At 43.2% G+C, this 13,165-nt stretch overlaps 1 protein-coding gene across 9 annotated transcripts in view; it reads left to right on the plus strand.

Annotated features, from left to right (window-relative positions):
- The window catches only part of LOC128436287 (NACHT, LRR and PYD domains-containing protein 12), a 38,096-nt gene that overhangs the window by 2,655 nt on the left and 22,276 nt on the right, over positions 1–13,165 (plus strand). For 2 of the 9 annotated variants that reach the window (XM_053418053.1, XM_053418059.1), the window contains 8 exons: positions 172–486; positions 1,699–2,013; positions 3,434–3,568; positions 4,135–4,269; positions 9,400–9,614; positions 9,834–11,625; positions 12,161–12,334; positions 12,871–13,044. In XM_053418053.1, the coding sequence (XP_053274028.1) occupies positions 4,142–4,269; positions 9,400–9,614; positions 9,834–11,625; positions 12,161–12,334; positions 12,871–13,044 (2,483 nt within the window). In that variant the 5' untranslated portion in view covers positions 172–486; positions 1,699–2,013; positions 3,434–3,568; positions 4,135–4,141. Of the gene's footprint in view, positions 1–171; positions 487–1,698; positions 2,014–3,433; positions 3,569–4,111; positions 4,270–9,399; positions 9,615–9,830; positions 11,626–12,160; positions 12,335–12,870; positions 13,045–13,165 lie in introns of those variants that run through there. The other 7 variants (XM_053418056.1, XM_053418057.1, XM_053418061.1 and 4 more) reach the window with 7 other exon arrangements.

Raw genomic sequence — 13,165 nt, forward strand, 5'->3', positions numbered from 1 at the left:
GTTTTCATATTATTAACGTGAACGTAACGATGAACGTGAGTGAACATCACGTACATTTTTTAAATTATCATCGTATCAGGCCATCATGAAATACCAGGAGCGTGTGTGTGTGTGTGTGTGTGTGTGTGTGTGTGTCCTTGCTTGGTATTTTTGGGTGTGTTTCTTGAACAGACTGGTTTGTCCTGATTCCTGTGACCTCAGTGTTTCCTCTCAGGCTGAAGATGAGTGGTTATGAGGAGGAAGAGGAGGACAGAGCAGAGAGAGAGAGAGAGAGAGACAGACAGAGAGAGAGATAAGTCCGGTGTGTTTCCTCCTCTGACCTGTTCTCACTTTACACTTTATCAATAACAGAGTTATTAGGACACTTTGATCGAGTTGATCGATCTCCAGTACCTGCAGAGAGGGGGAGGAGCCAGTGAAAGTGAAAGTGTTCAGACTGGTTCTAACTTCAAGGAGCAGACGGAGGAGACGTGAAGTCTGAAGCTGGTGAGTGTTCAGCTACATTTATATTATTCATTCATGTTATTTTACTGTCACAGACTCTGGGTCAGTTTTCTACTCGTGGACTTTAGAGAGAAGAAGATTCAGGATGAACTTCTGTCAGTCAATCAACAGTTTGACTCAACGCTGTGATTGGCTGAGTCCAACACATTAAACCTACAACTGTCTCAGGTTACGTGACAACAGGGACACAGTGTAGGAGCGTTTGTTCTATTTGAAGAAACACTGAGTTTACTACCTGGCTTCATTGTGTGAGTTTGAGTTCACTGTGTTTTTCACTGGATCCCAGAGACAGATGTGAACAGCAGGTCTGGATCAAAGAGCCTTCAAAGGACAAATTAACAGAGTTAACTCACAGCTTCACTTTTTATCTTCATCTGTTCATCAAGTGTTTAATAACACAACGTGTTTTCACAACCATACGATGCAGTCACCTGAGTGTGTGTGTGAGGTGTGTGTGTGTGTGTGTGTCGTTGCTTGGTATTTTTGGGTGTGTTTCTTGAACAGACTGAATTGTCCTGATTCCTTTGAGCTCACAGTGTTTCTCCTCTCAGTCTGAAGATGAGTGGTTATGAGGAGGAAGAGGAGGATAGAGCAGAGAGAGAGAGAGAGATATAAGTCCAGTGTGTTTCCTCCTCTGATCTGTTCTCATTTTACACTTTATCAATACACTGAGTTATTATTACGGTGGCCCTGAGAGCTCAATGAACAGCAACCTAAGAAAACACATGCAAGTTGACAAAACACAAGCAAAGTAAGAAAACATCTTCATCAATTTCACAACACAACACAGAAACGCGCAGCAAATAGACAAACGCCCTGCAAGAAGAGGCCACAACACAACGGAAGTGTTTCCAGGGGACAGCTAAAAGTGATGCACACTGCTGCCACAAAAACGTCCAATACACCATAGAAATTCGGTTCCACACAGGGTTCGGCCACCCGCGGCTCTTCAGCCCCTCTGCAGTGACTGTACAGTTCAATGTTGTGCATATGTTTAGCGAACGCTGAACTTAACGAATCAGTTTTCATATTATTAACGTGAACGTAACGATGAACATGAGTGAACATCACGTACATTTTTTAAATTATCATCGTATCAGGCCATCATGAAATACCAGGAGCGTGTGTGTGTGTGTGTGTGTGTGTGTGTGTGTGTGTCCTTGCTTGGTATCTTTGGGTGTGTTTCTTGAACAGACTGGTTTGTCCTGATTCCTGTGACCTCAGTGTTTCCTCTCAGGCTGAAGATGAGTGGTTATGAGGAGGAAGAGGAGGACAGAGCAGAGAGAGAGAGAGAGAGAGACAGACAGAGAGAGAGATAAGTCCGGTGTGTTTCCTCCTCTGACCTGTTCTCACTTTACACTTTATCAATAACAGAGTTATTAGGACACTTTGATCGAGTTGATCGATCTCCAGTACCTGCAGAGAGGGGGAGGAGCCAGTGAAAGTGAAAGTGTTCAGACTGGTTCTAACTTCAAGGAGCAGACGGAGGAGACGTGAAGTCTGAGGCTGGTGAGTGTTCAGCTACATTTATATTATTCATTCATGTTATTTTACTGTAACAGACTCTGGGTCAGTTTTCTACTCGTGGACTTTAGAGAGAAGAAGATTCAGGATGAACTTCTGTCAGTCAATCAACAGTTTGACTCAACGCTGTGATTGGCTGAGTCCAACACATTAAACCTACAACTGTCTCAGGTTACGTGACAACAGGGACACAGTGTAGGAGCGTTTGTTCTATTTGAAGAAACACTGAGTTTACTACCTGGCTTCATTGTGTGAGTTTGAGCTCACTGTGTTTTTCACTGGATCCCAGAGACAGATGTGAACAGCAGGTCTGGATCAAAGAGCCTTCAAAGGACAAATTAACAGAGTTAACTCACAGCTTCACTTTTTATCTTCATCTGTTCATCAAGTGTTTAATAACACAACGTGTTTTCACAACCATACGATGCAGTCACCTGAGTGTGTGTGTGAGGTGTGTGTGTGTGTGTGTTTCCTTGCTTGGTATTTTTGGGTGTGTTTCTTGAACAGACTGGTTTGTCCTGATTCCTTTGAGCTCACAGTGTTTCTCCTCTCAGTCTGAAGATGAGTGGTTATGAGGAGGAAGAGGAGGATAGAGCAGAGAGAGAGAGAGAGATATAAGTCCAGTGTGTTTCCTCCTCTGATCTGTTCTCACTTTACACTTTATCAATACACTGAGTTATTATTACGGTGGCCCTGAGAGCTCAATGAACAGCAACCTAAGAAAACACATGCAAGTTGACAAAACACAAGCAAAGTAAGAAAACATCTTCATCAATTTCACAACACAACACAACACAGAAACGCGCAGCAAATAGACAAATATGCTGCAAATAGATAAACGCGCAGCAAGAAGAGGCCACAACACAACGGAAGTGTTTCCAGGGGACAGCTAAAAGTGATGCACACTGCTGCCACAAAAACGTCCAATACACCATAGAAATTCGGTTCCACACAGGGTTCGGCCACCCGCGGCTCTTCAGCCCCTCTGCAGTGACTGTACAGTTCAATGTTGTGCATATGTTTAGCGAACGCTGAACTTAACAAATCAGTTTTCATATTATTAACGTGAACGTAACGATGAACGTGAGTGAACATCACGTAAATTTTTTAAATTATCATCGTATCAGGCCATCATGAAATACCAGGAGCGTGTGTGTGTGTGTGTGTGTGTGTGTGTGTGTGTGTGTCCTTGCTTGGTATCTTTGGGTGTGTTTCTTGAACAGACTGGTTTGTCCTGATTCCTGTGACCTCAGTGTTTCCTCTCAGGCTGAAGATGAGTGGTTATGAGGAGGAAGAGGAGGACAGAGCAGAGAGAGAGAGAAAGAGAGAGACAGACAGAGAGAGAGATAAGTCCGGTGTGTTTCCTCCTCTGACCTGTTCTCACTTTACACTTTATCAATAACAGAGTTATTAGGACACTTTGATCGAGTTGATCGATCTCCAGTACCTGCAGAGAGGGGGAGGAGCCAGTGAAAGTGAAAGTGTTCAGACTGGTTCTAACTTCAAGGAGCAGACGGAGGAGACGTGAAGTCTGAAGCTGGTGAGTGTTCAGCTACATTTATATTATTCATTCATGTTATTTTACTGTCACAGACTCTGGGTCAGTTTTCTACTCGTGGACTTTAGAGAGAAGAAGATTCAGGATGAACTTCTGTCAGTCAATCAACAGTTTGACTCAACGCTGTGATTGGCTGAGTCCAACACATTAAACCTACAACCGTCTCAGGTTACGTGACAACAGGGACACAGTGTAGGAGCGTTTGTTCTATTTGAAGAAACACTGAGTTTACTACCTGGCTTCATTGTGTGAGTTTGAGCTCACTGTGTTTTTCACTGGATCCCAGAGACAGATGTGAACAGCAGGTCTGGATCAAAGAGCCTTCAAAGGACTAATTAACAGAGTTAACTCACAGCTTCACTTTTTATCTTCATCTGTTCATCAAGTGTTTAATAACACAACGTGTTTTCACAACCATACGATGCAGTCACCTGAGTGTGTGTGTGAGGTGTGTGTGTGTGTGTGTGTGTCCTGGTAATTCTGGGTGTGTTTCTTGAACAGACTGGTTTGTCCTGATTCCTTTGAGCTCACAGTGTTTCTCCTCTCAGTCTGAAGATGAGTGGTTATGAGGCGGACGAGGACAGAGCAAAGTCTCCAGTGTCCATCTTTTGTTCTCTGAAGAGTGACTGGTCCATGGGACATCCTCTAAACTTCAGTAAAGAACCTGGACCCTCACACACAAAGTAAGAGACCTGCTACAAACATGTGAACCTGCAAACTGTCCACTTTCTCTCAGTGTTTATTTGGTGGAGGTCACTGCTTGTAGCTCTAAATATGTTTTTCATGTTGGTGTGTTGATGCTGACCACTGAGGTCACTTTGTTCTCGTAACATTATCTTAGAAGAAACCACATTAATTGTGGACAAAGGGGGACGGAGTAGCTGCAGGGCCCCAGCTGATCCAACAGGTGATCTTCAGTGACACAGGTGGAAGAATAGAAGATCTCAGGAGTCTGAGGGAACATCAACATTACTGTGTTTTAGTTTTAAACACATTAATGTTGCTATATTTCCACCTCACACATAAAGTAACAGACCACAAACCTTCAACCTCCAAACTGCTCTCTGTTTATTTAGTTGAGGTCACTGCTTGTAACAGGAGATGGGCTCTTAAACCAGGTGAAGAAGATTCTCTCATTAGAAACCAGGGTCACACTCATCTGACTCTGTGGAGGTTAGCAATGTAAATGAGCTGGAGTCATTCTGCATCGAGGTCTGACAGAGAAGCAAGTTGCACCATCCACTCATCTAAAGAAACCACGTGAATCCCAGTGACCATAATAACTTCTCCCAGGTTTCTCTTTGAGGATCTTTAACGGACTCCAGTGTGTTTGTGGCTCAGCTCATTAGAATCTGCTCTGTTGAAGCTTCATGACATCATCCTTCTCTCTGTGGCCTCTGGTCTGGTGCTGGTTTAGTTCTGCTGGACGTCACCACAGCGTTCCACACAGTCAGACATGTTTGTAAAACACCTGGAGGTGGAAGTTGGTCTTCATCGTCCAGTGTTGAGACGTTTCACTTCCTTAATGAGAGACTGAACCTTCTTTCATCCTCTGCTCCATCGATTGTTGTGACCATCAAGATTCAATTCATGAACCAGGATGTCCCAAGTCTTTCGTGAGGAAGTTCCTTCACATTTTGTCCACTTGTCACTTGGTCTTAAAGATGAACTATTTAGATTTCAATGGTCAAAGGTCACTGACCTCATGAGTCTGGAAACAATTGGCAGTATTTCTAGTTTTAACATTTTTGTCTTGTGCTTCTCATGTCTCCATTATTAATCTACGGTGGCCCTGAGAGCTCAACGAATGGCAACTTAAGAAAACACATGCAAGTTGACAAAACACAAGCAAAGTAAGAAAACATCTTCATCAATTGAACAACACAACACAACACATTACAGAAACGCACAGCAAATAGAGGAGAAACGACAACGGAAGTGTTTCCAGAGGACAGCTAAAAGTGATGGACACTGCTGCCACAGGAGACACAAAAACGTCTCACTCGCCCGTTCCTGGTATTTCATGATGGCCTGATACGATGATGATTTAAATAAAATGAACGTGACTTTCACTCACGTTCATCATTACGTTCACGTTAATAATATGAAAACTGATTCGTTAAGTTCAGTGTTTTAGCTGTCCTCTGGAAACACTTCCGTTGTCGTTTCTCCTCTATTTGCTGTGCGTTTCTGTAATGTGTTGTGTTGTGTTGTGAAATTGATGAAGATGTTTTCTTACTTTGCCTGTGTTTTGTCAACTTGCATGTGTTTTCTTAAGTTGCTGTTCGTTGGGCTCTCAGGGCCACCGTATTAATCAGTTTAAATGTACTTTATAAAAATATGAGTTTGCAAACTTGTTACTCTGTGGTCTGCCTGACTTCAGATGCTTAACTGCAGTCATCTTTTTTTAATATTTTATTTTCAGTTTCATATGTAATGTGTACAAACAAACATATCAGTATACCAACAGTATAGAGACATAACAAAGGACAACAAAGGACAAAGTGCCCCCTGCCCCCCTGAAAGCCTTTTTTTTTTTTTTAAACTTTGTTTTTATTGAAGAGAAACACAAACATTCCTTGACAACATCACAGATCATACATGACAGACTGATTGGTGAAAAATAATAAATAAATAAAAGGACAGTTAAGACATTCCATCGTACCACAGGATTCCCCTCAATTAGAGAGGTATCCTGCAATAGGTAGCCATCTCCTCACAAAAACATCAGACTTTAATTGCAATTGAGCCGTTAGAGCCTCCATTGCATACACCTCCCTCAGCTTCTGTTTCCACTGTGCCACTGTAGGTGGCTGTGGATTCAACCATTTTATTGTCACCATTTTCCTAGCAGTCATCAAGAGTATATGCAACAAGTGCTCTTGGTCTGTTGTGTACATGCCTTCAGGAGCCAGATCGAAAAGAAACCGACTTGGGGTGAATAGTATATTAATTCCCAGAACTTTATTTATCTCGCTCTTTATCCCCTTCCAAAAAGGAAGCAACATTGGGCAATCCCAAAATATGTGTGAGTGGTCGCCAACCATTCCACATCGTCTCCAGCAGTATATTGCTGCTGGATTATCTGCAAATTTAGAGACCACGGAGGGCGTCTTAAAGAACCTAGTCTTCATCTTCCAATCAAACTCCTTCCACATGTTACTATTAATACCTTTATGACATCCAATGCACATTGTTTCCCACTCCCCGTCCTCAATTATAGTATTTAACTCCAGCTCCCATTTGTTTTTGATATAAAAAGTGCCCCTGAAAGCCTTTTAAATCAGGATCTTCTCTTATTGCTTCAGCCAAAGGCTCAATTGCTAAGACAAAAAGTGCTGGAGACAAAGGGCATCCTTGTCGACTTGATCTGCTTAAAGGGAATGTAGATCAAATCTATCTATTGGTGCTGATTTTTGCCTGGGGTTTATGATATAGAGTTTGAACCCAGCTAATAAATAATTGACCGAACCCAAACTTGGCCAACACTTTAAATAAGTATGGCCACTCTAGCTTATCAAAGGCCTTCTCAGCATCTAAAGCCACAGCTATAGTGGGTTCCTTTTCAGATTTTGTTAAATGAATAATATTAAAAAGCCTACACGGGTTATTAGCTGAGGAAAACTTTGAAATAAAGCCACACTGGTCTGGATTTATTAGTTGTGGCAGGTATTGGCCAAGTCTGTTAGCCAGGGCCTTGGAAATTAATTTATAATCTGTATTTAACAATGAAATCGGCCGATATGAAGAGCATTTCAAAGGATCTCAAATTTTTTTATGAATAACAGTAATTATGGCTGTAGAGATTGACTCAGGGAGTGTTCGAGTCTTGGAGGCCAAGTTGATGACATCCATGAAAAGTGGGAGGAGTAAGAACTTAAATTCCCTGTAAAATTCTGGAGGGAACCCATCTTCTCCTGGCGATTGGTTTGCTTGTAATGAGCCCAGAGCTTTTTCAATTTCTTTTTGTGTAAAGGGCAGATCAAGACTATTTTGATCTTCTTGGCCAAGTTTGGGCAGCTCAATCATGGACAAAAATGTATCAATGTTACTCAGATTCTCTGGTGGTTCTGATGTGTATAAATGTGTGTAAAATTGTTTGAATGGATCATTCATTTCTGTTGGGTTATGTGATACAGAACCTGTTTCAGTTTGGATTGAATTAATCGTCCTAGAGGTTTCTTCTTTTCTCAGTTGCCAAGACAGAATTTTGTGCGCCTTCTCTCCCAATTCATAGTATCTCTGCTTGCTTCTTAGAATGTTTTTTTCAATTTTGTAAGTATGCTAAGTATTGTATCTAATCTTTTTATTTACCAAAGACTGGTGTACATCTTTAGATCTTGATTGTTGAAACTCCTTTTCCAGTTTCAAAATGTCTGCTTCCAATTCTTCTATTTCTGCCATGTATTTCTTTTTGATACCTTTGGTGTAAGAGATTATTTGTCCCCTTAAAAAGGCTTTTAGTGTGTCCCATAATATAAAACTATTTGGAGAAGAAGCACAATTTGTCTCACAGAATAGCCCAATCTGATCTCTTATAAATTTTCAGAAATCTGACTTTTGAAGGAGAGTAGGGTTCAGACGCCACCTATACATATTAGTAGTTTTCTCAGGCATATAAATTCACAGGGTCAGAGTTGAGTGATCTGATAATGTTCTAGACAAGTACTCAGATTCTACTGCTCTGTGGATCAGCTGTGTCGACAACAGGCAAAGATCAATCCGAGTAAAAGAGTTGTGGCGACCAGAGTAAAAAGAATAATCTCGGGTTTGAGGGTCCATTTGTCTCCACACATCAGTTAAGTTTAGTTCCTTCATGAATTCTACTGTGATTTTGGTTGCTTTAAATTTGGATACCGATAGAGCTGACTTATCTAGAACAGCATCCAGGCAGAAATTAAAGTCACCCCCTATAAGAATGTTTTGCCGTCCTGCCGACACCTTCAGGAATATATCCTGTACAAATGACTCATCGTCATAATTGGGTGCATAAAAATTTAAGAGGGTCCAGGGTTCTGAGTAGATCTGACAATTCACTAAAACATATCTCCCCAATATATCAACAATGGTTTCTCCTATTGTTACAGGTGTGTTCTTATTTATCAAGATGGCCACTCCCCTGGCTTTAGAGTTAAAGGATGATGATATTACATGCCCTATCCAATCCCTTTTCAATTTTCTATGCTCCAGGGGCACCAGATGGGTTTCCTGTATAAAGGCAATGTCTATTTTCAATTTTTTCAATGTGTTAGTACCCTCTTCCGTTTAATAGGTCCGTTTAACCCATTCACATTGAAGCTCACAAATTTCACCACCCTGTTCATCAATAGCAAATGATTCTACAGAGATATTGCCCCTTCCATAAGACAAATGTGTCCCCCACGACCAAATAGTGTAAAGTAAAGCACTGACCATATGAAAAACAGTAAAAGACAAAAAAAAGAGAACGGTAACATCCCTCCCCTCCCACCCCGCCTTGTGCCTCCCCGAACCTGGCACGGGAGAATCGCCAGCAAAGCTCCAGCTCCGGCAGCTTGACTGTAGGTGGATTTGGCTTTGGCTTCAGCATTTTGGATTTTCAGTTGGATAGAGTTCTTAGGGAGATATACACACACACTTGTGGTCTATGGGCAAAAAAGACGCGGTATAAAGATGATTTTGTAAGTCGCGGAGAGGAGCGCAAACTAAACACGTCTACATCCTTTGCATGCACACTAGCGCCCCACTGCAGTCATCTTGAAGCTGTCAATCAATCATGACAAAATGACAACCTGTGACTGTGACATGTGAGTTATCAGGACATGTCTTCACAGGGAGAGGAGGAGGAGTCATGTTTCTGAGGAGGAGCAGTCGTCCTGCTGTGCTTCGTGTCAGGACGTCCTGAAGGATCTAGTCTCCACCAGTTGTGGACACTGGTTCTGCAGACAGTGCATCACCTCATACTGGGACCAGTCTGGTTCTTCTGGAGACTCCTTGTGTCCCCAGTGTGGACAAAGATCCAGAACAGGAGCTGGAGGTCAGACAGCCGGTCAGAGCAGCACTGTACATGTGTCTGCTGATGTCTTCACTTCTGACAACAGCACATGTGGTTTTATTTTGTTCCTTCAAACAGCATCAACATTTAACATCGTTAGAAAAGCACAAAGTTAAAAAGCTTTTATTTTCTGTAGTTTTTCTGTATCTGATGAAAACAATCAGCAGATTCTCAGATTCTCTGTCTCTCACATTGTTTCTTGTCTTTCAGCAGATCGTGGTCTGCAGGAGGTTTCAGATGAACATAAGCTCAGTGTGAGGAGGAGATGTGAACATGTGACTGAAGGAAGTGATGAAACAGGAAGTAGAACCCTCCTCAACAGGATCTACACTGAGCTCCAGATCACAGAGGGACAGAGTGAAGAGGTTAATACTCAACATGAGGTGAGGCAGCTTGAGACGGCTTCCAAGATGAAGATCCTCCACGACACTCCCATCAAGGTCCACGACATCTTTAAAGCCTCCACTGACCAGCAGAGCAGCATCAGAGTCGTCCTGACCAACGGAGTCGCTGGAGTTGGAAAAACCTTCTCGGTGCAGAAGTTCACTCTGGACTGGGCAGAGGGTTTAGAGAACCAGGATGTGGGTCTGCTGGCTGTGCTTTCGTTCAGGGAGCTGAACCTGGTGAAGGACCAGCAGCACAGTCTTCTCACGCTGCTCCATGTTTTCCATCCAGCGTTACAGAAGCTCACTGCAGAGACGCTCGCTGTCTGTAAACCTTTGTTCATCTTTGACGGCCTGGATGAAAGCAGACCTTCTCTGGACTTCAACCACAGGGAGCTTGTGTCTGAGGTCACACAGAGGTCATCAGTCAACGTGCTGCTGACAAACCTCATCCGGGGGAATCTGCTTCCCTCGGCTCTCGTCTGGATAACCTCCAGACCTGCGGCGGCCAATCAGATCCCTCCTGCATGTGTTGACAGGGTCACAGAAGTACGAGGCTTCACTGAGGCCCAGAAGGAGGAGTACTTCAGGAGGAGGTTCAGTGATGAAGAGCTGTGCAGCAGAATCATCTCACACATCAAGACGTCCAGGAGCCTCCACATCATGTGTCAAATCCCAGTCTTCTGCTGGATCAGTGCTACAGTTCTGGAGCACATGTTGACCACAGACCAGAGAGGAGAGCTGCCCAAGACCCTGACTGACCTGTACTCACACTTCCTGCTGGTTCAGACAAAGAGGAAGAACAACAAGTACGGTGAGGAACATGAGACGAGTCCACAGCAGCTGACGGAGGCTGACAGGGACGTTCTCCTGAAGCTGGGGAGGCTGGCACTTAAACATCTGGAGGAAGGAAACATCATGTTCTACCAAGAAGACCTGGAGCGGTGTGGTCTTAATGTCACAGAGGCCTCGGTGTACTCAGGAGTTTGTACTGAGATCTTCAGAAGAGAGTGTGAGATCTTCCAGAAATCAGTCTACTGCTTTGTTCATTTGAGCGTTCAGGAGTTTCTGGCTGCAGTCTACATGTTCCACTGTTACACACACACAGAACAACTCAACAACTTCTTGAGAACATATGGGGACACAGACAGAACCTTCTACCTGGATGACCTCCTGAAGAGAACCATGGAGAAATCCCTCACCAGTACAAATGGTCATCTGGACCTGTTTGTTCGCTTCCTTCACGGCCTCAGTCTGGAGTCCAACCAGAGAGTCTTAGGAGGCCTGCTGGGTCGGACAGGGAACAATCCAGAGATCATCCAGAGAGTCATCAACAACCTGAAGGCGATGAAGAGTGGTAACATTTCTCCTGACAGAAGCATCAACATCTTCCACTGTCTGACTGAGATGAACGACCACTCAGTTCATCAGCAGATGAAACAGTTCCTGACGTCAGAGAACAGATCAGAGGAGAAACTCTCTGAGATCCACTGCTCAGCTCTGGCCTACATGCTGCAGATGTCAGAGGAGGTTCTGGATGAGTTGGACCTGAAGAAGTTCAACACATCAGACCAGGGTCGATGGAGACTGATCCCAGCTGTGAGGAACTGCAGGAAGGCTCGGTGAGTCCAGACATGATCAATAACATGTTCAATCAGTGGAGATGAGTCGTTCTTCAAATACACTCAGTGTTAAATGATCCTCATTGTTTTGGGCAGCATGGTGTTGCAGTGGTCAACACTGTTAGTGCAGCCTTTCTGTGAGGAGGAGGTTCTCCTGGTGTCTGCTGGGTTTTATCTGGGTTCTCCAGCTTCCTCCACAAACCATAAGACATGGAGATCGAGATCTAATCAGTTTATCTTTGAGTCCAACTGGTCAGAATGTGAAGAAATCCCCTAAAGACAGACTTGAGACCTCAAGAGGCCATGAACATGTTGTGTGATCTTGACCTTTGACCTTTGTCCACCTGAATCTGATGAGTTCCTCTGTCAGTCTGAATGAACGCTTGAACCAAATCTGAAAGGATTCTCTTGAGGAGTTTTTAACATGTTAATGAGGCAAAGAGGGGATTTACCAGGGTGAGGGTCACATGATCACGTTTTGTATGAATATTGTGTTTTCTGATTTTATTCTAACAGATATTTTCTTTAATTACAGACTCCGTGGTTGTGAACTCTCAGAGACTCACTGTGAATTCGTGGCCTCAGCTCTGAAGTCAGACCCCTCACATCTGAGAGAACTGGATCTGAGTGGAAACAAGCTGCTGGACTCAGGAGTGAAGCTGCTGTGTTCTGGACTGGAGAGTCCAAACTGTCGACTGGAGACTCTGAGGTCCTTAAATCCTTCTTCACTTTTCAGACTTTCTTTCTTATTGGGTCATTATTTATTTAAATTGTCTCAGTTCTGCTCTGCTCACTGTCCCTCAGTCACCTGTCACTCACCCAGCCTGTCAGTCACGTCCACCTCATCAACTCCATTCACCTGCACTCACCTGCTCCTGATCACTAAGAAAGTGTCAGTAAATAACATGTGGACTGAGGCCGAGCACTCGTCCTCCTCAGGTTTTCAAAATAAGACACATTCTTATTGAAACACGTTGGACAGTTGATAAGTATAGAAACAAACAGGAAGTGACATCAGGAGCCATCCCTACTTTAAACAGTGTTTAATTACACAAACCTGCTCAGTGACCAACACACAGAGAAGAAGCTGATGAATGAAACAATGGTCCAACATGTCTGATCTGATATTTATCTTCAGGTCACAGACTGGACCGAGGTCAGCAGCATGTTGAGAGTCTGTGTTGACATGATGAAAATCCACAACAACAGGAGGACACATTCTAATATTCATATTTCTTTATCCAGGTTGAGGAGCTGCAGTCTGTCAGAGATCAGCTGTTCTTCTCTGGCTTCAGCTCTGAGGTCAAACCCCTCTCATCTGAGAGAACTGGATCTGGTTAATAACAACCTGCAGGACTCAGGAGTGAAGGAGCTGTGTGGTTTTCTACAGAGTCCAACCTGTCGACTGGAGACTCTGAGGTCAGTTCACTGACTGACTTTTGTAGATCTCATATCTATAATACAGCATTTATACACAATTTATCATTTAATTATAATTTAACATAATTCCTCTTCATACTTAGCTTGAATCCATTCATTA

Source organism: Pleuronectes platessa, assembly GCF_947347685.1.
Source record: "Pleuronectes platessa chromosome 2 unlocalized genomic scaffold, fPlePla1.1 SUPER_2_unloc_2, whole genome shotgun sequence".
Classification (NCBI taxonomy): Eukaryota; Metazoa; Chordata; class Actinopteri; order Pleuronectiformes; family Pleuronectidae; genus Pleuronectes; species Pleuronectes platessa.